Source organism: Pseudopodoces humilis, chromosome 5 (assembly GCF_049639895.1).
Source record: "Pseudopodoces humilis isolate 2021_Gansu_Grassland_sample_001 chromosome 5, ASM4963989v1, whole genome shotgun sequence".
NCBI classification, from domain to species: Eukaryota; Metazoa; Chordata; class Aves; order Passeriformes; family Paridae; genus Pseudopodoces; species Pseudopodoces humilis.
In genome coordinates, this window is record NC_142204.1 from 1961659 (window position 1) to 1989139 (window position 27481).

Sequence of the window (27481 nt, forward strand, 5' to 3'; positions counted from 1 at the left end):
CTTTTTAAAGTTCTTGGGATTCTCCAACACAGACTGAACCAGTTCTGATTCAGCTCTGAGTCATGTTGGTCAACCTACCCTGTAGCTTCCCACTGGGAATGGTGGGGGGGGGGGGAAATGACATGCAAATACGTAAATTTCAAGGAACTGAAGAGAAGTTTCTGTTTCCTCAAACTCTTCAGCTTTGTCCTGCAAAGTCAGCACTGCCCCAAGCAGCACTCCCTCCCTTCTGCCCAGAGTGTATTTCTTTTTTTTTTTTTTTTTTTTGAGAAAATGCTATTTGGTTGTTTATCTTTTTGTTCCTGGTATCTGAGTAATATGAATTATATCTTTGTATAGAACATGTGAATAGTAAAGAGATGTTATCTTTTGCTTACAGAAAGCCACGTGATTTCTGCACCTGAGACATGCAGAAAAGCACCATACACTCATCAGGTTAGGAAATACTAGTTTATCTACTTTCCTGATATCCACAGGCATTCACACTGTTCCCAAGGTGCCAAGGCAAAATATAGCTTTTTCCAGAGCTGGTTTCTGGAGCAGAGGGTTGTTTTTTTTTTTTTGCTCCTTATTTTGAGTGCTGTGTAAAAAGGTGCAGGCTAAAGAAGGAGGCAACTCATCATACCCCTCAAGTAATATCTATAAAATGAAGCATGAGGCCTCTTCTTCCCTGTGGCTCCAGGAGGAGATGCGGACACGTGCCAGCACTGTTGCTTTCACCCGTTGCCACCAACAGGATAATATTTATGGTAAATGGTTTTGTGGTAACCATTGCTGCTGATGTTTAGGATGAAGAGATGTGTAGCCAGGTAGAATCCTTACAGGATTAGGTTTGCATTCTCCAATATGTGGAACTTAAAAATGCAATTAATAATGTAAACAGCAATTGCTAATTACTGCCACAGCACTGATACTGAGGACTTTTCAAAAAACTCTGTAAAACATGAGGGGAAGCCAGAATGGCCAGGGGTTGTAGGGGTAACTTTCCCTTGGTTATTTTTCCTGACAAGTTACATTCATTGTCTTTAGCCAGGCTGAGTACAGCCAGGAGGGCTGTACGAGATAAAATATATCTGCTGCTGCCAGAAAGAGGCTCTGCATGCTTCTTAATGAACCCACTGCCAACCTTCCTCCTGTGCTGCCCAGAGCTGAGGGAACATTCACCCTTCCCACCTCGGTAACTTCCGTGCTCTTCCTCACCTCCGCACGGAAGGCAAAGAGCTGGGGAAGGGTTGTGGTTCTGTGCCAAGGGCAATGCCACCTGTGGGAAGGGTCAGAGGCTTCTGAAGGCTACTTTCATTATCAAGGGAAAAGGAAAGCAGCAGCTGCCACCAGGCTGGGCTCCTGGGGAGGGCTTCACTTGTTAGAGGGTCTTTTTCTGGTGCAATTTCTTAGACACACATAGCTAATCTGTGCAGGACCACTTCTCTTGGATGGCCAGTGTAGGTTTTGCCCAAGCTAGCAACAGATAAAGTTCTTCCTAGACCCGTTGTTCCATCCACAGTTTATAAACCAGCAGAATGTCTTTGTTCCTATTTGGGATTGAGGACTAACAAATTTGTAGTGTAACTTAAAAAGCCATGATGAAGTGTTACAAGACATTCCTAAGCTATGGACGCAAGCCAGCCTCCTGTGTCCCAGAGTCCAGCAGTCACTTTCCAGACATTTCTTCTGGCATCAAATGAGAAATCCTCAGGGACTGGTCTTTTGACAGCAGAAAGATCCCACATCCTTGGGTAACCACAGTTTTCTCCCACTACTATTTTTGTTCCCATTACTATTTTTATTCCCACTACTATTTTTTTGTCCCCACTACTATTTGGGAGCGAGAGACCAAAAGAACAGGAAGAATTGTAAGGTCTGAAATGTACTTCAAGAACTGCTGCCCTACTGAGCTGCACAAATGAGGCAGTGAGCATGCCACCTGCAGCACAGCTTGCTGGCCCAGCCTCCAGGCAAGGGGAAATCCGAGGCCTGTCATCCCTCCTGCTGCACTAATAGGTTTCCTTTCATCACACCACCATAGGAACACCAGGGTTAATCCTTTGTTTTTGAAAATGGTTCAGTAGGCAAGAAAATAAAACATATTGTTTGGGATTTCCCCGGCTGGGATTTCCCCCACCATCCTGTGTGAAACATCTGCTTCTTAAGAGAAAAAAATGTTAAAAAGACACAGGTATTAATGTAATTCTCCCATTATTTTACTGGATGCTGCTACACCAGCTTCAGATGTTCAGGCTGGTACTGCAGGCTGAGGAAGTGAGCTTCAGCTACAAAAATTAAATCCTAGTTTCTACAACCCAATTTATAGGACCTTCATCCCTTTTTAGCTATTTACTGTAACTTCTCTCAGAGATTCTGAAGAAACAATGTAGAATATGTACATCTACTGGGGGTGTATCATTGATTTCTTTGCATCAGATGATTCAGAGTGGCTGAGAGTGAGCCAGCAAAAGAAAAATTGAAGCCAGGCCCTTTAACAGCCAGAGTTATCTCTAGATTACCTCCCCTCAGGTCCTTGTCAATCATCAACCAGAGAAGTGACAAGAGAGGAAAGAAACGATAGCGCCACCAACAAAAAAGAAAAAATAATTAATGACTTTATTTTTTTCTTTTTTTTTTAGTTCAGTTGGCCATCTGAGGTGCTAAAATTTCAACACCAATGAAGCAAGTGTGCATAAAAACAAACGGTAAAACACAACCAAACAGAAGAAAACAGGCTGGAACAGAGTTGGTTTTGTACAGGTAGGGTATTCGCTTTTCTGTTAACGCTCCACACATGCCAACCGTAAAAGCCTTGAACAATCTGAATATCAGAGTTCACGTTCATACTAAAGGGCAGATGCCAAAGCAACTCCCTTTGCCTGGATTAGACCTCACACACACACGCATGCACCCACAGAGTATTTAAATTACTGCAATGCCATCAGAACATGGCATCCTCCCCTTCTCACCTGCTTTCAGTGACATCCTCATCTGCCTGCTACCCTGCCCAGTACCTGCCAAGCAGTCCTTGAACAATCCAAAAGCAGGAACTTTTGGAAAGCTTCTCATCTCTGTTACTTTGCAAAGGTCAACAGCCAGCAATCTCTTTCTCTGTGAACTATATACAGGCTGGTTTTTAGTATGCTTTAGAGCTCTCTCCCTCGCAGACAGTGACAACTGAAATTCCCATCACAACTTTTCAGTTTGTACACGGGAGATTTTACAATGCAACACCTCTCTCAATCCACTGGTGTGTGGTGTAAACACTTAATGGAAAACTCATTTTAGAAGAATGTTAACCAAACAAGGTGTAGCTGCTCACAAAAGGGAACTGCCGGCTGCTCTAGATCATGCTGTCTAGACCACTTAGAATATTTCATAACGTTCAGGATTAGGATGTATAAAAAATATTAAAACCCACCAGAGTGCACACAAATGTGGTGACTAGCTCTACGCAAGCACCGTGTTCTAACAGAGGCCTAGCATTGCACAAAACTCAGATTCTTGACCGTGGGGGTAGCCCAAGGATCCACTGGTGCCTTTACATACAAACAAATATTTACAGAAAATGCAGAGACGGAGAGAGAAGGACAGACTTTTAAAACTTGCGGTTTGCTCTAAAATATGTTCAGCAATGCAGTTTATAACATGCCCTAGTGAGACCAGGGGATATTGGTTAACTGAAAAAAGGAACATGTCTGAAAGTTGGAGCTGAAATGTCTTGTCACCTCCCCACACATTAGTTCTCTGAAGCTCAGAATTTTACAGCCAGTTGTGACTTTTAATGAGAATACAGTTAAAAGGAACAGAACAGCTAAAAAAACAAAGAAAGAAATGGTACTGTGAAAACAGCAGGTTAGTTGTTCTGGCAGTCCTCACTCCCCCATCTCCATTTGCCTCCTGGGCCTTTTCTTCCCCTCCCTTCCCCGTAGGGGGCTGAAGCGCTTGCCCCATCATCAGTGTGCCCATTTCAAAACGAACACGGCTCAGGTTCCAAGCTCGGCTCTCTTCCAGCCCCGGGTCAGGACCATGTCACCTGGGGACAGCCACCCTTGGGTGCCCAGGTCTCGGGAGCTGAGGGGCTCTTGGCTCTCCTCTCGTGTGAAATGGACACAACGCCATTGAATGCGCATGGCTGAGTCACTGCTGCTGCGGGCAGCGCAAAGAGCTAGAGCATCCTGCTCAGATTCGGATACAAATAAGGAATTTTGTGCTCACAAGAGCCCTCTTCAGCTTTAAAAATACAAAACTTGAATTAAAAATATTCAGAGAGTAAAAAAACCCACTATCTGATATGCAAGTCATATTCTTAAAGTGCAACTGAACAGCAAATAGCAAGTTGTGCCTTTTACAACCATTTTGATATAAAAAGGCCTTTTAACATTCCCTTTTGTGTATTTTTAATCCATTTGTGTGTGCGATGTTAGCTCTTCATTTTCGTTCTCGCTACTGGAAGCCTTCAGCACAACCCAAAGAGTTTAGGGTTAGAATGTGTGGGTTTTCTGTGCAATAAGGTATTATACCCTCAAGTGATCTCACTCTTCAGCATTGCAAAAATGTGGCCAATGTCCCCTAGCATGAAAGGGAAAAGAAACCATCTGGTGTTTCTTCTTCAGGACTTTTTTCTGTTCTACAGCTCACATTCAATGACCTTTTGTTACAAGTTAGATGTGGCCCATATACCCAGTGCACTATAAAATGGACTGAGGTCAATTCTCTGCACAAAACAATTCACAGTAAACTTTCTATCTTTCTTCCCTCTTCCTGCACTCCAGCTTCCAGTGGCCCCTCAAATGCAGACTGTGTAAACTACCATTGCCAGTTTGAGTCGGGCAGCAGGCCCTGCACCAGCAAACGGGAGGGAATTGTGTTTGTTGGACATCCTGTTGGTAAAGCCAACACTCCTGGATGCTGATATGGCAAGTATCACTTGCTAAACACACACAGTTATCAAGTAGCACTGCAGCTGCCTGTCTGTCTGCTTGGTTTCACGAGTGTCTGGATTTAATTTGTAATGCCTTAGCATAAAACACTAGGTGGAATAAAGGGAGAACACTTTGGGTGGAAAACACGTGTTTCCACAATTAGCAGCCAGCACTGCTCAGAGTCCCCATGGACACTCCTGCCCATTCTCCCTCCACCTGGAGCATTCTCCCAAGCCAGAGGTGGATTCAAATCATAGACCTTGGCTTGCAGGAAAGACCCCTCTGAAGGAGGTAGAGAGCCAACAGCAAGAAACCATGCAAACTTCTGTGCCGGGGCAAAAGACTGAAGGATATTCAGCCCTGCTGGGGTGCCTCGCACCGGCAGTGTCAATGCAAGCTGGAAGAGTCAGTGCTTGGGCATGGGACACGCTCTCAAAGACATCAGAAAGCAGCCTTGGTACTTCTTTAACAGGGTAAGAATGTAGCATCCCAAGGAGGGAAACCTTGGAAGGTTTGAAGGATGTGAAGCATGGGACACATCCCTAGTGCATGGCGCTGTTTCAGCTGTGCAGGGTCGGTTAAGGACACGGTTTGCCCAGGGATTCTGTCCCACAGGGAATGGTGCTGAGCTGCTCAGTGCATATCCTGCTCATCGGCTATCGTGTGGTTACGGTCAGAACCCTCCTGGCTGAAAAGCAGCAGATTTGCTAACTGGGCCAAAAGGAGCTTCTTCCAATAGATGCAGCAGGAAATGTGCTATTTCTGTTTTCATGGAAACCCCTCAAACTGTATCAGGACTGTGAGGATCCCCTCTTTCAGTGAAAAAGAGACATATGGGATATTTCTACACCTCACAGTTTTGGCTTTCTTGTTATAAAAATGTAAAATTTAAATAAATATAGGTTTGTTAATCCAAAAGAGAGAATCTGGGATGTGGAAGAAAAGGATGCTGAGAACACAAATAGAATCTTGAACTCCATGAGTGTACAGGATTTTTTCATAGAGGAAAATTCCTAGGGCAGGATGCTTCCATGGGTACATAAAGGCTGCCCTTGCTGTGAAGCAGGGACCAATCCGCAGTAGTGTCTTTCTCTAACAGAGTTAAAACACTCCCTCCACAATCAAATATGTGTAACAATCAAATTATTAATAAGAACACTAATAAATAGCCACAGGTAACAACGTCCAGTAATTTTGAAGTGGAAGTTGTAGGATGCAGCAGGCACACACACCCATCACTCGTCCATTTTTTTTTCCTAAAAGATACAAAAATGAATCTTCTTTCAAGTATTAAAAAAATAAGTTAATTGACATAAAAGGGTCAAAGTGACTGAGGGCCCAGGCAGGTCTTAAGCTTCGTTTCCAATGTGCAAAAACAAAATACAGAGGAAAAAAAAAAATAAAATAAAAACACTGAAAAGTCCTAATGGTGGTTCAGTCACTTAAGGGCTTCTCCCTTTTAGGGGCCTAATAACCAGGGAATGCTGCCTGGGAACATCCCTGCCCCAGCACACACTTACCACTGTCCCACAGCAGTATTTTCCAGTGTCAAAACAGTCACAATAAAAACAGAACAAGGAAGCCCACCAGCCTCTGAGCTGTGGCCATGAAGACTAAGGCCAGCAGTAGCTGTCTCTCCAGTGTGTAGCAAAGCAGATGGGCATCTTCCCTCTCTCTTCTGCTCCTCTTGCTCCCCACAAGAAGATTTAGGAGGCTAAGGTAGGGAAAGACTCCACTGATGCCCACTTCTCTCTAAAAACCAAGAGGCAAGAGAGTTCCATCACACATAGCAGTATCTTCTCTGTCTTGTATTTCTTCATATCCATGCGTAAGGATCAACTGCAGGTTTCTTTGGTGGGGAGGAAGACTAAAGCAAAGAAGGTGTTGCCCTGGGCTTCTGGAGCTCTCTTGGACAGCTAACTCCACTGCTACAGGCTGCTGTGGTTTTTCAGGAAGGGTTGCCACTTCCCTCCCTTTTATTAGAATTGGTGTAGTGAAAACGGGGAAGGAATGGACTGCCTTAAATCCAGTGTAGTTAAGGGTACTTCTTCCCTTAACCTCCTTCCCCACACATGGATTATTCCCCCCTCCCTACTACCACACACACAAAATATGTGTACAGGACCTCAAGGAGACTCCACAGTCTCAACTCATTTCTTCAGCTTGGCTTGCAGACATGTAAAACTTAAGCTTCTGGAACCAACACACTTATCAAAAGGCTTCTGAGTGCTTCAAACCAAATCCCTGCATGCTGTTAGACCCTTCAGAGGTTTCCCCTTCAACATCTTCCTATCCATGTAATTCTGGCAAACTCAGGGTAGGCCAACTGGACAACACAGACCAGCAGAGGTAAATGTGTTAAGCTCAGGACCAGTTCAAGCTGAAACCTTTGGAAAGCATGACTGCCTCCAGGTCCTTGTCTTCTTCTTTTTCTCGAAGTCGCTGCTCCTCAAGGAGAGCCACAAGGGAATCTCTCTGCTCCACTACTTCAAGCATTTCATTCAGGATCCTCTTCTCCTCCGAGAGCTCCTCATCTGTCTTCAGGTGATCTACAGAGATAGCAAAAACTATCAGCATACACAAGGCTAGAAATACACACATACAATCCATGCAATATTCCCTTTTGCTCTCACCTTCTACTGCCATCCTCTCACGGAGTTCCTGCTGCAGTCGACTCTGCCTGTCTTCCAGTTCTAGCTCCCGAGCACTGAAAGGAAAAGAGCAGAAATCCAAGTTCCAGGTGTATTAAAATACTGCGTACATCACTTCATATTCATTCTCAGTTTCTGCTCCCTCTCTAGATATCTGCTGTGCATTTTATCGATCTCCTTTGGAATAGCTCTTAATTGTTTTTGAAAGATTTAATTGTGCTTTTAGCATTTCAAGTTCTTTGCCTTCAGCTAGGAAGTGCAATGTCAAAAGTAGAGCAAACTAAGTCAAAGAGCAAATAGATCTGCAATGCCTCTACATATCATCCCCTGCTACTTCCTACTCTAAAATAAAAGTTATTTATTAACAAATGATTTATTACTTAAGGACATGTCAGGCCATTGCAAACACCACCTTGAGACTTTACTGCCACTAAGGCCATCAGCTTCCACATTGCTGAGGTGAGCTGACACACTCCAAAATGAATTTCAGTGAAGTTGCACAACAGGAACAGGAAAAGCAATCAATTTCATTAAGAGGAAAACAGCTTTACTATCTGAGCCCACATGAGAGGCACTGGGGTCCCACTACAGGCAGAAAAGAGGGCCACATGGCAAAGGTGACTGAATTAAATGCTTTTGGCCATGCTTAGAAGACAACTTTACCAAAACTAGAAGGAGTCACATGTTATTTCTGCAAAGCTCAAAAATACTTGCATAAACAGGATGTGTTTTATACAAGAGCAGCATGAGAAGGGCTCACATCCCTGTACTTCTGCATGTGCACAAATAATTGGAACTTTCATCCCTTACCACTATTATTCCTTTTTCAGCCACTCCTCTAAAATGTACTTGGATTCCTGTCTCAGCCAAAGAGGCTGCTGACCTCCTGGCCTTACAGGGAAGACAATATTGACAGATCTTCCACTACTATTTATGACAAAATCCCCATTTTTTCCACATTCACTCACAATATCATCAGTTCAGACTCGTAGCGAACCAAGGCATTCTTCTCCTGCACCAGCTTGAACCACTCCTGCATCAGCTTGGGGTCATCCTTCTTACCCATGCCTGCCAAGAAAGAAACCTGGTAAATTTTCAGGAAATGCCCTGCAATCCTTACAAACCCAAAGTGCAAATACAACAATGGGGCAAAATGTGCAAAGAAAGCCGAGCAAGATGCTGCCAGAGCACTCCCAAGCCGGGTCCATTCAGTTTGCCTACAACACTCAGTTGAGTGGAAGTCACCTCCAAAAGGATTCTCTTCTCTTTGGAGCCTCCCTTTTTTTTCTTTTTTTTTTTTCTTTTTTTTTTTTTTTTTGGTTTCTGATATTCTTGTGATTACTTGTTTCTTCCTCACTCTTACTGCAGAAAGCCCCAATTTCTATGAGTATTCAACTTTTCCTTTCATTAGAAGAATTTTATAGATGCTCATGCCAGCTACTTAAACATATGCTCATCAGAAAAGGATTCAATTGCCACTCCATGTGTTTTACCTTTGTTTTCTTCAATTGCATGTCCTCATGTTTTTCTTTTACTAGCCAAAAGTAACATCTTGTCTCTTCTTTTTTCAACAATTATGTAAATCTTTTCTGACTGCTCCTCCTAGCCACACATATCTATTAGTCTTGAAGATCCCCCTGCACAGTGAACACAGAAACTAATTCTACTGTACTGCATGCCAGAAAGGAAAGGAACCCCCAGACACGTTTGCTAATATGAAAGAAGAATAAAGAAACCTTGGGCCTTGACCACCTAGTACAGAATTCTTAGCTGGTCCTCTTATTTTAGAACGAGCTCCTAAACTTATTCAATAGTCCACTGATGAGTCTTGTGTCTGGCAGGAGTCATGTGGAATAAATGCAGAATGCTGTTCCCAAAGCCTTCTGTTGACATTTAGCAAACACAAGAACTTACCAAGGAGGCTCCTCCTGGCAAGCTCTTGGTCTGGGCCACTTATTCCACACTGAACCACCTGCATCTGAATGCTGTGATTTACACCAGACCCCACCAAGGCCAGTGGCAAGGTTCCTGCCTATGTGGAAGTAGAAGCAGGAGCAAGGCCTCAAATCAAGCTCAACAGCACTTTTGGATTGCTGCATCCCCTCAGCTCGCACTGCACGTTACCTACGCACCCCAAGGCAACTTCCATCCCTGTCTCTGCTTGTTATTATGGGTGCATACTCTGTTCATCAAGAACAAAAGCTCTCAAACAGTCCAGCTAATGCTAAAATAATCAAGCAGCAAGCTTACTACTCAAACTCTACGACACAGACGCACCACAAATACCACATTAATGGCTACTTAATTCAGACCCGTGCCCTGCCTCATCCTCAGTATGTCAGAGAAGTTACTCAAGGGAGAGCCTACAACTCCTAGTAAGCTGCAGCTTGGGCTGCCTTTCACCCTCATACCAGCCCCTCGAGGAATTCCAGACTCAGTTGTAGCACCCTAAGAGCCCCCGGCTCCCTGGACTTTATACCAGTGTGTTGCTCAGTTCCAAGCATTCCTTTCTGAGCGTCTCTGCACAATATGCCCACGTGGCGACAGGAGAGGGAGACTGTACATGCAGATGTCCAGTGCTGTGGCGCCATGAAAACACTGGGAAGTCTCCCCTTCCTTTCCGATGCCAGGATGTATAGAAAACAAATGCCTCTAAGGAAAAGCCAAAAACACAACGCCACTGACCTATGAAATACGTAAGTATTTTTAAACAGCCAATGAGTAGAGGAATAATGGGAGGATTGGAAAGGGAGCACTGACAACTGATGTGAGGGAGGACCATGGAAAGCAGATAAGTGGTTAGCAAAATTACACCATGAACACACATAAACAACCCCTTCCCCATGCCTTGGCAATGGAAACTCTACAGCAAATTCCGTTTGGGATAGTTAAAGAATGCACTCGGCAAGACAGATGAAGGGAAACTAGTCTAACTTAAGGTCTGTTGGTTTTTAAAGTTCAAGGATGTTTTTCAAATCAGTCCTTATAAAGACACAGTATTCCTTTAATCCCTATATGCTAATTAAAAGGCCACATTTAAGGAAACAGATTGTCATCCCTTACCCCACTTTCCAAACATCTTTCAGGAGGAATAGAGAAATTGAAGCCACCAAATGAAAATAGAAACTTTTGAGTGTGACACTTCTGTTCCCAGAGCTGCTGCCCATTGTCCCTCCCAGTCACTGCACCTTCTCTTGCACAGCTGGGACTAGCAAAAGGGATACTGTACCTTTAACAGCTTGCCACGGGCTCAGAGGAGCTGGTTACCAGGTAGCTACAGACAAGGTTGGTGTGGGGACACAGCAAGAAAAGGGCTGGGGGCCTTGTGGCCACTAGCTGACTAGTGCTGCTATGACAACCCAGCTGTGGGCAGGGAGGACACGGGGAGTGTGAGGTTACATTACCTTCATGGGCACAGCAAGGGCAGAAGGAGAGAGGTCTACGACGTGGTGTCCCGGCATTGGGCTCAACTTCAATAGGACCAAACGAGGAAGAGGAAGAGGCAGGAGAGGAAGAGGAAGTTGGAAGTGGAACGGAAGAGGAGGAAAGGGGTGAAATAAAAGACAAGCAAAGGACAAAAAGCATAAGAGTGAGAAAGAAAGGAAACACAAGAAGAAAAGAAAAGAAAAAATACAAGAAATGGAGAAGCAGAAACAAGGGAAACAGTCTACAGATGAATAATGTCCCTAATAAGCACAGATAACAGGTAAGAGGTAGACTGAGGTACTGGTGAACTCTTACTGAGCTGTATACAAACACCAGGCAGGAGGTTACTGTTACTGCACTTTTCCTGATGCACAGTTTTCAGGTGCAAGGTATTTAACTGAAAGGTTTGTGATCCAGATGTCAGGACGAGTAGAGACACATATTAACTTCTGCTGACAAATGTCAGATTTCAAGCAGGGTTACAGTAAGTCTCGCCTGCATGCAGAAGACACCAGCTGTAAGCAGCCACCCTACCTTAAGCTCTATCAGGACCATGCTCTTATCACCGTGGCAGCATCCACTGATGGTAAAAGTGTCCTTTGTAATGGAATAGAATGTCTTCAGACAGGGAACATCACAGGGAAAATCTGATTACCATGGAACCAGCCTGCCAGGATCCGCTGTGTCAAGCATGGTGAGTACCCATGTACCCCCATTGGACTGTTGTGGGAAAAGGCTTTTACATGGATAAAATGATTCACATCAGGGTCTGCAGGGGCAGTGACCAGCTGAGGACTTTTCAGAGTTAAACCAGTAAATTTAAAGCTCTCCCTTGGCATTCTCATTCCACAAAGCATTTTAAAGCTTACGAGTCCTGTTAGTGTCTTACTGAATCTTTATCATCTTTTCCATCAGCCAGTGAAGGACAAAAATTTCTCATCTCTCAAAAGGTTCAGCTGTTTTAACACCAAGAATTTGCTTTTCAGCTGTAGTTAACATTACAGAGATAAACAGCAGGCAGTTACCAATATCACTAATAGTTACAGGAGAACATGCACCAGGGAGATGATGAACTCAGAAACTCAGAATGGAACACTTACTGGGCTCAGAGTACAACTGCATTTGTAAAGAGGAGGCATTTCTGTGTTGGGAAAAGACATCAACTCCACAACAACAGTATGGCAAGAACAACACTCGTTTTGGAGAAGTCAGCAGAGTTTGATGTTTGTGGTTCAGAGAAAGCTCTACAAAATTCGAGTACCAGTGAACTGGGAAGGCTTTAGAAGGGACCATCACAGAACTAGACCAGCACATGGAGGACACACTGGAGCAAGAGGGAGAGCACACCAGCTTCGAAGGCCGTGACTGAGCAGCACAGCTTTCTCAGAAGAAGAAACCTCTATACTGGAAGCAGGAAGGGACAACATTAGGAGAGGTGCCACAGCTGGCCATAGGACAATTACAAATGAAGCATCGTACCAACAGTAGTTGAGAAAATACCAGAACAATAATTATAGCTGTTCTGAATGTTCCAACTTTTTCATTTAAAATAGAAAAACACTAAGGCTTTTTTTCCTACAACTGCCATTTCACAGATCAGGTTACAAAAGCAAAAACAAACAAGAAAAACCCCAAACCACAAAAGTACAGTGAAGAATATGCTTCCACACAAAGCACAGCATTTAGTGCATGATACTTGTTAAACGTTTTTTATTTCCCATCCTATCTTATTCAAAAATAATTATTTAAGCTAAAAGCTTTAATACTCTTAGTTTAACCACTATTTTGAGAGTGGCCAGGAAGATGGAGATTTAACTGTATGGAAAAATCCACCTCTTTCAGGGTTTGAGATTTCATTCAGAACTGGGGGATTTGATACATTTCAAGCCATGGGCACAGAGACATGGTGAAGAACTTCCAGTTTTCCATATCTGAGCTGAAATAAATACCCAGTACGTAAAAGTGTCATTCATCTCATTGTAAAATGGCCACAAACTACTAGCTTTTGTCATCAGTAAGCAAGTAGGAGAGGATCCCATCTTTGGTCTCCAGTAAAAAGCCCCAGGGATCTCACAGCACCTGACAAATATGGAGCTCACTCCCCACAACTGTATTTTCCTCCCTTGCTCTTAGTTATCTTCCTACTCTTGTCTAAAGAAAATTTGTCCTTGAATCAAGTGACAAAGTCCATGATATCTACACTAGTCCTGCTACTAGAAAAGTCAACATGTTTTTTCAGTAAGATAATAAACATAACCTTTGCAATTAAGATCCTTTCTAGCTATTCCACATGTAAATTACAGTTAATTACATCGGTGAATACAGGTTATGATCATTGCAATTACTTTGAAAACCATTTCTATCCAAAGTAGGATGATTAGCAAGGCTTTAGAAAGCCTTATATATATATTTCCTTATGTATTGGAGCTCTTTAACAGCAGGAACAAACTGCAACTGAAAACTTACTTCCCATGGCTCTCTAAAGCTTATTTCATGGCTTATTGTTCCAAAAGCCAGTACTAATCCTACAGTAAATATAATTATTATTATTATTACTGCATTGTTTAGAAAAGAGAAATCACCACCTCCTAGTCTCATTAAATAGGATCATCACCCCCCCTTTCTGTTTAAGTCTCCTTCACCACCAAAAATATACTGACACAGGTCTTCACCCACATGGAAAGTGTGCTGCTGGCAGCAGCAACACCAGCTGAAGCAGTTTGGAAGGAGCTGAAGGGCAAGAGAAGAACCATTTCTGTGGCCATTCCCTTCTTAGGTTCCTCCTGTGCTGCCAGCAACAGTCTAAGGTGGGGCCATATCCTCTGGACAGAAAATTACAATTTTTTTTCAGCAGAGGGATAAAGCTGCCAGCAGAGTGTGTTAGTCAGGAGTTGCTCCCTTCCAGTGCCACAAGTCAGCTCTTCTTTTGTGTAAAGCTTTGGCAGCAGAGCTCAGCAGTCCAAGCTGCTGGCAAGCCAGAGCATGGTTTGGAGGCAGGAGCTGCAGCTTATTTAGGAAAGAAATGTGCCCCAGTTCCTGATCACACTGAACATTCCTGAGAGGCAGAAGCTCTGCCTTGCACACCAGACATGTCCCATCAATAAAGTGACTGGAATTACCTTGCTTCTGTGTAAAAAAGCCACAAGAATGACCTTGTTTGTCACAACACTCCTGAGAGATTGCAGACTTTGCTACAGTGGTGGAAACCAAGAGCCAGGTCAAGAATAAATACCATTGCTTCAAAGTCTCTTCAAAACAAGGACCAGAAATTGTATAGCAACTATGAAAATACACCTTCATTTTCACTGTACACTGTTCTCTGTTACAGAAGCTACATTGGACTGTTGCCAATATTCTTTTCTTATCTTTATTTAGCTGTTGATTAAAGAGCAATTCTTCAGATTGGTTTTGTTCTTTTCCTCTCTAGCTCCATAACTTCTTCACAATCAGAAGCACAGTGGTCAAAATGATCCATCAGGACGAAGAAAGCACAGCACAAAGTTTGGGGTGGCAGATCCCATTATCCCCAAGCTACAGCTCACACCAATCCCTTTCACTATTTGCCCCTGTTCTTTGATATGAGAGCTGTGATGACTTATGAGATGAGGAGAGTCATTGCAAGTTAAATTTACTTGAACAGACCAAGGGGGAATCACATCCTTGGCAAGCTTTGCATCCAAAAGCTTTGATTTCTATATTGTTGACTAATCATGGTGGTTTGGGAAACAGCAACACTGGACAGGAAATTCAGATCTGAGGCAAATCTCAGTTCTGTGGCACTTGCCCTCACAAGCTGAAAGCATGACACTTTGGAAATTTATTCTATTAATAAATTTCATCCCTTATTTATCAGGAATACTAAAAGCTCTGATTTCAAATCAGTGCTTAAAATACGGATCAGTTCAAAAGAGATCATTAAGTTGAACAGCAGTGGTCACAGTAAATATCCTCTTTTCCACCCTTAAAAAAATCAGGTTATGGTCAGAAACATAAGTACTGAAAAATAAAGCATTCCAACTTTACAATTTGGTGAAGTTGTTCAACAGCAGCATTGTTAAAAACCAAGGATACAGAAAGGCAACTCTTGGAGAACAGCATCCACAGAACTGCAGGTTGAGAGCAAGGATTTTGACATATGTCCCGCAAGCACATCCCAGTTTATTACATCTGGGTCAAACTCAATATCCTCTACAGTACAATAACTAGAAAAAAACCTGGGGAAAACTCACAGAGCACTAGATTGTCATGCAAATAGAACCATTTTTATTTATCCAGCAGAACAGGGTGGGGGAAAGGCAAGGAAGGGAAGGAAAAAAAAAATGGGGTGAGCAATGGTTGGAGCAGAACACACACACAAATGATTCCACAGAAGTCTTCTGCTTCTGCTAGACCTTGAGGCACTTCAGAATGCACTCAGAATGAATACAGCCCTGCACTGACCCTGTTTCCCAAGACTTGTTTTTGTGTGCAGAAAGAAGCAGGTAAATGGCAATTGCCTAACAAGTACTGGTACTTAAGTTCTGCTTATCAAGTGCTCTTTCCTACTCCAAACTTACAACAAAGAAAACAAGTTACCAATTCACTTCAGCGTCAAAACCAGCTGCAGACTGTAAACAATGTTTATCTTACAACTCCACTCCTCTTTCAGAAGAGCTGTGCTTGCCAATCACAAGAAATAGGACTGATCCCCACTTGAATATATCAGACTCCAGCCTTGCAGAGTTAGACCTGCAAGACTTGAAAGGACATAGTAAGCTCAAATGTTTTAAATAAGTTTAAAAAAAGGTAAAGCTGTTGTAGAGTGTGCTTTAAACAGAGTACAAAGATTTAAAAAACCAAAACAATTGCACTTTCCTGTTTACCTGATGCTCGTAAGGCTCTTGTCAAGAAGGGAGAACTGTCTGAAATCAACACTATCAAACGTACCAGCTCCCTCCCCTACATCCTTCTTGCCTCTCTTGGCACACTCCAGCCAGTGTGTGGCTGTTTATTTAATGATTCCCTGCTGGCTGCAAGGAAAAGGAAGCTGCTCACTTGAACACAGAGGAAACCATGGAGGTACTTCTCAGAAGCAGACAAGTGGGTTAGGAGGAATTGAGGTTGGGAGTAAGGAGGCAAGGTGACTAATGGAGAATAGACAAAGGAGATGGAGAAAAAGGGTAAGGGATGGAAGGAGAAGGCAGATTTGAGATGAAGGCAGGACCTAGAATTTACAGACAAGTAATGCTGGGCAGAAGAGGAAGCAGAGCCCAGAAATTTTGGAAGAGGTCCAAAGGCTGGGATTTAGACTGTGGAGACTGTGTCAGTGGGAAGAGGAGACCAGGAATAGCTAGTGGAGAGAAACAGGAGGTCTGAAGGGTGGAATGCTAGGATTTCTTTGTCAAGAAGGCAGGATTAAAATTAAATGCCTGAGAACGAAAATGGAAGTGGGGTAAGGAGCTCTGGATGAAATAAGACAGGATCAGGGCAAGGACTGTCTCAAAAGAGGGAACAAAAGGAAGGACAAAGAGTATATATCCACCAGAACAGTGCATCCTTCCACTGTCTGGCTCAGAATCCATATTTTCAAGTCTCACTATTCCACAGCTGCCGACAAACATCTATAAAATCCACTGATTGTGTCCTATTTCCTCTCCATATGGATCTACCCAGAAGATGACAAACTAGTGTTGCTACCAATTATTCCATAAGGACATGAGACAGCTCTCTGTGGTGGATCTGAAGGTTATAAATCTGTTGATATATCAATATAGTATCAAGTCTTAATTTCAGTTGACTTTTCTAATGTTCTTTTAGCCATACCACGCATACAATATACACACAGGAATAATTACTCAGAATTGAAATGTGACCATCTGCAGCGTGAAATGAAACATCTGCGTTACAGCAACGGTACAAAACATTTCAGAACAGGAAGAGAGGATTATGACATCTGAGCAGAGCAACGGAGCTAGTTAAGATAGCAATCTGTAATCCTACACATTGAAAGTTGACCAGGATGTCAGAAGTTACTACTCCCCTTGCAGAAGTTGTTGTGCAATCTCTAACAACTAAACATTACCAGTTTACAGATAACTTTGCAAAGTGCTTTGCAATTTTTGTTAATATTCTATGACAGCATATTACTAGAGTCATGCCCGTGCCTCAGAGACATGGGCTGCTGATAGATGTTGCAATTAACCGCGCAGTATCCAAGCTGGCTGCAGTGCTCAGCAGGGCCTCCAGGGATTTTAATGGCACTCCACCCAGATGCAGCATCCTGCACAGACATGTTAATCTTGAAGCTGAGCTCTGTATCTGCCACTTGAGCTGACAAGCATCACCAGAGTAATGTATCTCTTGTGGCAAAAGTGTTCTGGCAGCCCCAAAAGCAAATATAAAGCAAATTACAGAGGCAACAAAATAATACTACAAAGCTGCATACTCCAGGCTATACTGGCTCACTGCATTTAAAGGGATACTGCCCAATATAGTTTCTTTAAAGTCTGTTTTGAAAACAGTGGTTTTGAGATGAGCAAAAATTTGATAGAGTTTTAAGATGTATCAACAGTTTTTAAAATAACCATGACTATTGCCTCTGACTGTTGGAAGTCCAAGTGACTGAGTCACCATATAAATAAAAGCAGCCTGTTCAGAAATGATCACTCTGAGATGACTGAGCTCAGAGAAACGGAAAAGCGAACACACAAAGAGATAAACATTCCATTTCCAATAAAGCTTTTCTGCAGCACAGCAAATTTTTTTAAAGTGACAGTGTCCCTTTAAGTGAAGATGATTTTGCTTTTCTTCAAGCCACTATTAGTGATTTTGATGGGATCTCTGTCTCTAAAGAGGCATTAGGAGCAGAGGCAGGAGGAGGGAGAGGTGTAGTGGAGATAGCATTAAATAGGGATAAGGGTCTGTTAAGTGTAATTCAGCATCAACCCTTTTACAGCTCCTACTCTATGCACATGTGAGTATGGGCCAGCCCTGGTGGATAAAACCAGGAAGAGATTTTCAAAGTCTCTCTGCAGGAGACAGCCCAGGAAAGAATGCCAGAGGGACTGAACAGTGAATGAAGCACAGGGCTAGCAGAGGACTATCACATCAAAATTAGCACAGGGCAGCAAATCAGATCTACTGAGGAGGAAAGTCTTCCATTGTGAAACTTGCACTTGGGTGGATATTCTGAACTCAGGTGGATGTTCTTCAATAAAAGTCTATTGTGCTGTGAGTAATTCACAACAGACAGGTACAGGTAGACACTATGTGGGACAGCCTCCCTGGAGCAGGAGAAAAAAATGGATCTTTCAAGGAACAAATTCAGAACACAATGAAATCAGGGAAGACTTCCAGGGATGTGTCTTGGATCAAGCCTAGAGCGTGTGGATCTCTCCCTCTGCAGAGCTGGTCTGCAATGCAGTCCCTCAGAAAAACACAGCTTAGATCAATTAACTTTCTACTCTGAAAGATAAACTAAATGAGACCCTCAGCTAATAAGGCAACTGAGCAGAGTTCACTTTCTCTTGGATCTGCTGACAGACAGATGTGTTCACTTCACGAGAACAGATTTTGGGTGGTTAAACTAGCAAAGGAAATTTTAATTTTCAAGACTGGCAAACACTAATCAAATGTCATTTGCAACCCAAAAGTTAATCACCTACTAAGGGACTCAGGAAGTAACATTAATTAAAGCAAGGGCAGAACCATGGTGCAGAGTGATGACCAGATTCTTCAGTGAAAATGAGAACCAAACACTCTAATGTGTGTTTAGCACTAAATGGGGTACTAAAGCAATAGCATAGCAAGAAGCTTAATAGCAGTATAATGATGCAAACTGGATTCCAGCAAAAACGACTGGAACTCTTAACAGCAGATTCTTTTCTAACCTTATAGTAAGACAAAACAAGAAAGAAGACAAATCTGTCATCTGCAAGTGTTTTCAAAGTCCCTTGAGGGAGCATTTTTGTTTTGTTAGATCAACAACACACTCTGGCTTTTTTGGAAGGAAAAAACAAGCCTCAGAAGGGCAAGATGGAGGCAATAGCATGACTAATCCTTGACTGCGCTGTTTGCTCCAGCTGTCCCCCTTAAAATACTTTCCTTAAGAAAACTTCAGTGATGGAGCTGGACTTTTCAAAGGAGAAGCAAAAAACCAGAACAACCTTCCACTGCTAGCAGGGAAGGTGGCTGGAGTGAAAACAGAAAGCAAATTTAGAAAAAAAAATCAGCACTGTGAAAAATAGAAGAGGGAGCCTTACACATGTTTTGTGGAACATGCCAGGATCTCCTGTTCCTGAGCTGGAAAAGGGGTTCTGCTATCATCAGTCATGTGCAAGGGCTGTTTCTTCTTGTTTGTGAGCCAAGGATGGGAGAAGTAGGTGAAGGGAGGGTGGGGAGGAGTGTCAGCAGGGTTAGTGTCAGCAGGAGGTTCAGCCATACATACCACCCAGATGCAAGTCGATGAGGTCACTGTAATAAGACTCTCCCCAATAGTCTACAACAAGGAATTGGTGAAGACAGAGTTATTGAGTCAGATACCCACCCTAGCCCCACACAATCAAAGCAATATATGAGAAAGACACAGAAACAAAAAAAGGGCAAATAAGAGACAGGCAGCTATACACGTGGGCACACACACATCTATATATACAAACACTACACATCTCTCTTTCTCTGTATTTATACATACACAAATATACCACAAACATATATATTGGGAAGATGAAGAGAAAATTTCCAGCAGGCAGGCAAGGACTTCCAAGGGGAAAAAAAATCAAGAAGTTTACAGAGACACTTCACCTATTTGTGTTTGCAGCAGTACCTATCACTGATGTCTCTCCTGTTCTTGCTGAGAAAAGCAGAATTAATCCTGTTGCTTTGGAACTGAGCAATATGTCAGAAGGAAACAGTGTAATTTCTGCAGGAAAGGTGTAAGGGTTGATTTCTTGGAGGTGAGTGAGTGGAGGATGGTGAATGGCACACAGGTGGGAGGCACTGAGCACTGACACAATGGCAAACACTCCGGCATAGGAAAGTGGGACTGTCTGATTGATTGATTTGATCAATTGATTCAATTGATTTGCATCCTGCTGATGCAGTCTCTGCACTTTTCAGGACAGAGATGTGCATTTCCACAGCTGCTAGAGACAGGTGCACCATGAGTGTAGCACTGTGGAGCATTTTGTAGGGAGGAGACAGATGGAAGTACTGACAGCAATATTTCTCACTGCATATGATTCATTTGATGTAAAGAGGTGGCTCTTAAACTTCTCAGTATTGATCTGACAGTAGATGTTTTCCAAGCTCTTAAAAATGACTATCAAGGTTTATGCTAGAGGGAATAAAAGGAAGGTTCTGGAAATTTCTGATTTGACATATTTTTAAGTTAATGACTGAAAAAGAAGAAAAATTCACAGAGGAAATCCAAGTCATTAGCATGTCCAAACAGGCGAATGCACTATAATACAAAGTACTGTTGCATTAGTAATATTGTATTACATTAATTAACTCATTCAAGGTGTCTCTTGGGACACCAGAGAAAACTGAGGCAATTCTTCATTGAGATCCTGCCTTACCACTGTAATGAAATACTGTGATGCAGTAGGGAGGGAGCCGGGAGGGAAGGAAAACAAGGGATGACAGTAGCTCAGACCATCTGTGTATGACAGACTTGCCCCTGAAACAGTTTACACTACCACTTGAAATAAAGCTTACCTTCCTAATCATTCATTCTTGTTATGAATGCAACTATCAAAGGCTGAGATTTTTCAAAGATAAATCACAGAGAACACATTAAGGCAATTAAGTAATCACAGGTTGTGAGATTTTTCTGAATCAGAAGCTAAATGTTAGATTGAGCATTCAGCTTTTGAAAGAATAAAAGACCAACTGTGCCATGCCTGAGGCTGAGCTAATTAAAAAAAAAAAAAATTAAAAAAATGGAGATAGCCAAGAAAGTACTATTATTTTGTCAGAATTAAAGTTGATGGTGACCTCCAAAATGTTTCTAAGTTTGATTAGTTGAAGAGCAAGTATCACCCCATAAATATTCCACCTTGATAAATAGCAGATAATGTGTGAAATCTCTGGAAAGAATATTGAGCTGCCTGTATCTATTGCTAGGATCTAAAGCTGTAACCTCTCAGGAAAACAGCAGGTCATCACTGTGAAGAATTTATTATTGACAATCTTCTCAGCATAAGTTACTTGCCAATAACATATTAAGGATGATGCAAAATGGGTAGAAAGTAGAAACAAAATTATTCTAAGTAAATAAATTTTTATCTATAGAACTGGTTTTCATTCTTACCAATCATACTGAAAAATACTTTTTTCTAAAAATGGAAAGTGGCCCAGCTGTGAGACATTTGAGGAATTAAAGCTAGTGGAAGACCTCTACAAAAGAAAAATTTGCAATTCTTTACAGACAGGAAGATGACTAAGAAGCAATATGCTAGAAGATGATAAACTACCTAGAGAAATAGCTCAGATGGTCTTGTCTGTCTTTTTCTATAAGAGAAAAAGAAAAGAATCAATGCAAGTTGCAGAATTCTGTTTCTTCTGTCTGAATTTTTAAGTCATAAGAAAATGCTGTTAACATTACCCAAAACTTGGTATTTAAATGCTGATCAATAAGTGATTTTATTTTTCTTTCCCTACAGGGAAGGAACCTGAAAATCCCACTCATTACAGAGCCTAATACATTGTCCCAGAACAGTTAACACTGGCTGCTGCCCATGGAAGAGCCATTATTTCCATGCTGTACTGCAATCCTTCTCTATTCATGTGGACAAAGTAAGTGCACAGTAGACACCTCCCCAGCTCCCCCATTTTTTCTCCTTGCACAACCCTATAAAGAGATTTCTTTTTTTACACACTGCCTTTCCCTTTTGGAGCTTCTATTTTCATCGTTTTATTAGGGGAGAGACTGATCAGAAACAAGAGCATGACTCCACACCTTTACACAGCAGTCCTTGCTGAATGGAGTGGTATCTGTTAGGTCACAATGCAGATGACAGAAAAATGATATTTCCCTCTTGAATAACTAGTGGATATTGCAGGCAGAAATTACCTTTATGGAATGTGAATTCTCAAAAAGAAGGAATTCAGTTATTTTTATTGCAAACATAGATAAAATATCTGTAAAAGAAGCTGAGGGGAAACCTCACTGCTGTCTACAACTTCCTGAAAGGAGGCTGTAGCCAGGTGGGGGTTGGTCTCTTCTCCCAGGTAACAAACAATATGAGAGGAAATGGCCTCAAGTTGTGCCAGGGGAGGTTTAGTTTGGGTATTAGGGAACACTTCTTCATGGAAAGGTTTATCAAGCCCTGGAGGCCCCATCCTGGAGGTATTTAAAAGGCATGTGGATGTGGCATTTTAGGGACATGGTTTAATGGTGGGCTTGCCAGTGCTGGGTTAATTGTTGGACTCATGATCTTAGAGGTCTTTTCTAACCTAAATGATTCTGCGGCCATGCAAGAGGACCTAGAGAGGTGAAGCACGGAATTGATTTATAACCTTGTGTTTCAGCCAACACAGATTAGAACATGCTTTTTTTTTCCCCCACCCCAACAGAATGTGTTTCTGGCTAATCCCCTGAAATAAGGGGAAGAATTTAGGATGGTGAATTCTTTATGTCAGAATTAAGCTTCTGCAAACATAACATACGACCTGTTGATAGAAATATTTTGCAAGAGCAAAGCATACCCTAGAGACTTCCTGAAGCAAAGAGATCCCTTTTGCAAAGCAGGATCCACAATTTCACAGTTCTAGGAAATTCACAAATACACAAGCTCATCTATGACTGCTTCCATTTGGGAGAGCTGGGAGTAAGAAGCTGTTTATCCAAAAGTTTACTCTGCATATAAAATTGTAATTCTTACTCTTGGTCATATTGTGTCCTCTCTGAACGTGTTTTAGGCATTCTATGATTCTTTTAGGCATTCTATGATGCTTCAGTGAGAAAACTCTGCCATGAATAATATGCCCTCAGCTGCTAAGATCTCCCATTTATGCTGGCATGTCTTACGTGAAAAGTCATTCAGCAGCTCAATAATCAAGATTATTTGGACTTGCAGATGGAAAGAAGCAAAATGAAAAGAACCATTAGAAACAATGGGGGTGGGTTTAGTAAATGCAGTAACTGGCAGGCCAGAGAACAGAGTGGGGCTATACAGGAACACACAGCATAAGGAAGGAGGCTGGTCCACAAACACAGGCCTATTTTTTTGATCCCACAAATGAAAAAAGACAGCCTGATCATAAACACACTGAAGTCCTCAAGACTCTTCTTCACACTTGTAGTACCTATTTGCTTTGGTGAGCACTCAGCCTTGCTCCTTTGGCACACCAGACATACCTAATCCTGGCTGAATCCACAGGAAAAGCTGGCAGGAAGTCTACAACAGACTTTTTCTCTGGTGCACCCTCACTGCTTAATCAAGCTCCATATTCAGAGGCATAGATGTGGCTCTTCAAGCAACAAGCAAACATTTTTCAAACATCTGTTTCACTGTTGCCATTTCAGAACTCTGACCCTTGTGATCAGGTACATAATCCTGGCCTTGACTGGTATACACACACTGCATTTGCCTGTTGGATATTTGACTCCTTGCAAATTGAGGATTTTGTTTTCCAAATCATTATAGTACTATCAGCATTATCTGAACCAGATACTCCTCCACTCATATGCTTGCCAGATCAGATGATACTCATTTAATTTTATTTCAAGTACACACAGCATTTGTTTTAACAGCTTGACATGGATACCTTTCAGTACACGTGTGCATTTCTGCTCTGCACAACTTTGTCAGAAGTAGCCGGTGTGCTGGGCTGTGCAGTGAGGAAGATGTTCTGTGATGGTCCCTTGTAAGGACACTGCCTTGATAATCCAACACAATAGAGAGAAAGCACACACAGTTTCACAATTATTTCCTTAACATACAAACAGGGTTGTCTTACTGTGACAACTTGGTGTGAGTGGCAGCTGGGAAACCCCTGCATCCAGTAATACTCAGAAACAGTCAGCCATTAGTAGTAGCTGGAAAATTATCTCCTACACCTCAGGCAAAGGTAAATTAACTAAGTCTCTGCCAACAGGGAAGTCCCAGAATTAGAAGAAACAAAGGAAAAAAAGGCCTCAAAAAGATAGTGGAAAAGGGAGAACGGGTTCACACTGGGCTCAGTCTCTAGGCTCTAATGGTCCAATTGCCTCTAAAATCCAAACAACTACGGATTACTGCACAAGCACTTGGTAAGGAAACATGAAAAACCAAACCAAATTGTGATGGATACCTGCTTCTCCTCGAAGGGCCTTCTCCACAGCAACTCCTCTCTCCTCGAGTTGCCTCTGCTTCTCTTCCACTTGTTCCAACTGCCTCTGGATAATCTGTTCAGAGAAAAATGGAGCTAAGCCTCACCAAAGCAATTCTCTTGTTTTGTCTGCAGCACACATCCAGCACTAAGAGACTGCTGTCAGATTTGCCTTTTCAAAAACAAGACTTTGTATTCAACAACACCCTGTTTCAACAGCAAGCATCACAGATTCCAGTGTGTGTATCTCACAGGGTTGAGATATAACCCTGTTGTATCTCAACTCTTAAATTTGCAAACATCTTGATATTCATTTATTTGCTACAACTCCTATCACCTGTCTGAACAATGAACTGAAAGGTGATGCTACTCAGTCAGCTGAGCCCCTGCCTTGACAAATCCCATCACTCGTAGATGATGTTAACAGTTTTCCAGCAGACTCACTGTCTGTAATTAAAGGTAATTAAAGGGTAATTTGATAACACATCACCCACCAGCATAACCTAGCAAAGCAATGACAGGAGCAGCTCCATCAGGCATTATCTGAGTATCACTGTTCCATTCAGTGCATGATGGTTCATCCATCTCCAGCTAGAAAGGAGTTATGGGCATGATTTTTCCTACTGTAAAACTCTCGTGATAGGTTTCAGCCACCCTTCACTTCTCTGTGGCATGGCATGAAATTCGAAAGAGGGAGCAGGAGCACCCTTGTAGAAAGAGAGGATTCTGTTCTGATACAGCCACAGGAATATCAGGATCAGGGTGCTTTCACACAGAGCTAGCTGTGTGCCATGACAAGAGGCTTGTGAGACACTACCTGAGCTCTGTGTAACCTCTTTAGCTCCTCTTGCTTGGCTTGTCTGCGGGCAGCTTTCTGTACTCGCCGCGTCAGCTTGGCGTTCAGCTCCTCCTCTGTGTAGGCCCTCTGAAGGAAGGAAAAACAGCAACAGATCTTATTTACATGCTGAGAGATGACACAGGGGCAGGGATGACCATTTTCTCTTCCAAAAATCTCAGAAGGGAGGTGTTCTGTCTTTGCCATGGCTGTGTCAAAAGTCAAGCTTCTGTAGGCAAAGGTGTTCACAGTGCAGTGAGCAACAATTTCAGGATCAAATCAGGAGTGAAGAAGCATTTAAGCCAGCTGCAAAGCTGTGATTTTATATGATATCCCACCCCTGCTTTCCACTGCTATATGAAACCTCTTCCCCAAGATCAAACCAGTTTTTATTCTCAGTAATTTCCATTTCTCAATAAATTTAGCCAAATGGGTTTAGATAAATCAGTGAGTGCCCACCATACAGAGGCTTCATCTTGATAGGGCCCAACTTGATTTCATTTAAAGAGGATAAAGGCTTGTCTACATAACAGTTACAGCAGTGTAAACTAAGAAATTATTATAGACTAATGTAGAATATTGCACCACCAGAAGCCATCCAAAAGGGAAAAAGCTATGCTTATAGAAATAGAAGGGTATTTCCTCTTCTTTTCTGTCAGTGGAACTAGTTTTTTAAGACTGTCTTTTTAACACTACTGAAATTTGGTTTAGGATCTTACCAAATACACCAATTGGATATATTGTAGCCTAGAAAGGCTTTCTCTCAAAGAGTTTTAAGAGTGTCAAAAAACACTTAACAACTGCACGGAGTAAACTACAGTGAAGAAAAAGCCTCTTTTCTCATGTACATGTATGTAAAGCCTTAAGGGACTGATGTAAACGTGTCTTCCACTTCTGGAAAGAGATCTCCTCCACGGACAGTCAACTTCAAGAACAGAATGTTATGTCAGATCACCCTAAAATTTGCTTGATCTAGTTATTGTACTGCCACATTAGTCAGTCTACCTCTGTTGATGGTTCTCAGTGAACAGAGTTTAAGGGAGGCTCACAGCTTAATTAAAAATCCCTCGGGTAGGTCATTGGCAAGCACCACTGTTAAAGCTTCAGAAAGCTCACACTTTACTCTTTCTTTTTTGAAAACACAATGGTACTCAGATTAGAAGGTAAAGTGACAGAGCACATGACCTTTCTGTCTGGTGTAACACTGTTGTGACTGCAAAGACAAGACAACAAGAATTTCAGAAAGCAGCAGCTTCTGCCTTGATTTCAGCTTGATACAGAATTTCACTAACATTTGAGGCAACTCGGCAATTTTGACAGCTGCTGATTAAAGTGTGATGATTCATTTGAACTCCCATTCGAAATATTAAAAAAGAAGAATATGCAAACATATTTAAGTGCCTTGAAAACCAATTTGTTCTGAAGCACACAGACCATCCACATCACCGTACAGCGGCGCACTGATGAACGCATGCATTCCGACCAGACATTTCAGAGCTTAATGCATTTTTGGGAGACATCCTCTACAAAGAATTTGCTGCCCATGTCTGCTAACATCTCAGGCATGCACAGTCAGTGTTGATGTTAGTGCACACGTGGTGCAGAGCTATGGGTTCAATGGGTTAATGTAGAGGGGGACATGCAATGCAACAATGGCCAACTAGTGGGAATGGAGACGCTACCTTTGACGAGTATGATCTCTTGAATGCCAAGGCGTGTGGTACATAGATCGACTTTAAAAGGGGAATGGTAAAGGGAGGAAAATAAAAAAAACAAAAACAAAAACGCACAAAATGAAGCAAAATCAGTTCAACATTGAAAACAGGTGCACAGTAATAAAACAAAGTGGTTTTTACATGAAATGAAATGGTGCAAATGCTGAACGTGACCCGGACTGATGAAGCACAATGGAACTTCTGGTCAAAAAATCAAGTTTCTAGCACTTTCCTGAAGGCAATTAGTTTTGGCAGCCTCCTTGAAGATACAGACACCTTGGAAATACCTTTTTCTAGAGGAATTATTTGGCCTTTGTCTACCTGTATGAGTATGAAATTCTGGCTTAGGATTTGGAATAATGGCTTATTTCTGGAACGTATTTGGTTTGAACTGGCTTGGCCAACCATCTATTACCTTGTCACACAACTCTCCATTTATATTCTGATTTACAGTCTCTCTTAGGAGTTGTGTTTATTCTATAGTTTTAAATTACCTCTATTTCATAGAAATTATAATTGGCATTTAACCAACATCTTAAATCTTATTCACTGCTTCACGAAATAAGAAGCAGCAGATGGGCTCAGAGTGGGTTATGTGTCCTGCAGCAATGGAACCTCCTTGTCTAAAAAGAGAGCCTCCAAAGAGCTTGA

General features: G+C 42.2%; 1 protein-coding gene across 26 annotated transcripts in view; it reads right to left on the reverse strand.

The window, feature by feature from the left end:
- Positions 1–2582: 2582 nt before the first annotated feature.
- Positions 2583–27481, reverse strand: part of MICAL3 (microtubule associated monooxygenase, calponin and LIM domain containing 3) — a 170603-nt gene continuing 145704 nt past the window's right edge. For 19 of the 26 annotated variants that reach the window (XM_014259305.2, XM_088054966.1, XM_088054968.1 and 16 more), the window contains 8 exons: positions 26798–26848; positions 25098–25205; positions 24263–24356; positions 19413–19463; positions 10966–11031; positions 8530–8629; positions 7544–7617; positions 2583–7459 (listed from right to left, as the gene is read on the reverse strand). In XM_014259305.2, coding sequence (XP_014114780.2) covers positions 7275–7459; positions 7544–7617; positions 8530–8629; positions 10966–11031; positions 19413–19463; positions 24263–24356; positions 25098–25205; positions 26798–26848 — 729 coding nt within the window. In that variant the 3' untranslated portion in view covers positions 2583–7274. The remainder of the gene's footprint in view (positions 7460–7543; positions 7618–8529; positions 8630–10965; positions 11032–19412; positions 19464–24262; positions 24357–25097; positions 25206–26797; positions 26849–27481) is intronic. The other 7 variants (XM_088054979.1, XM_088054970.1, XM_088054990.1 and 4 more) reach the window with 5 other exon arrangements.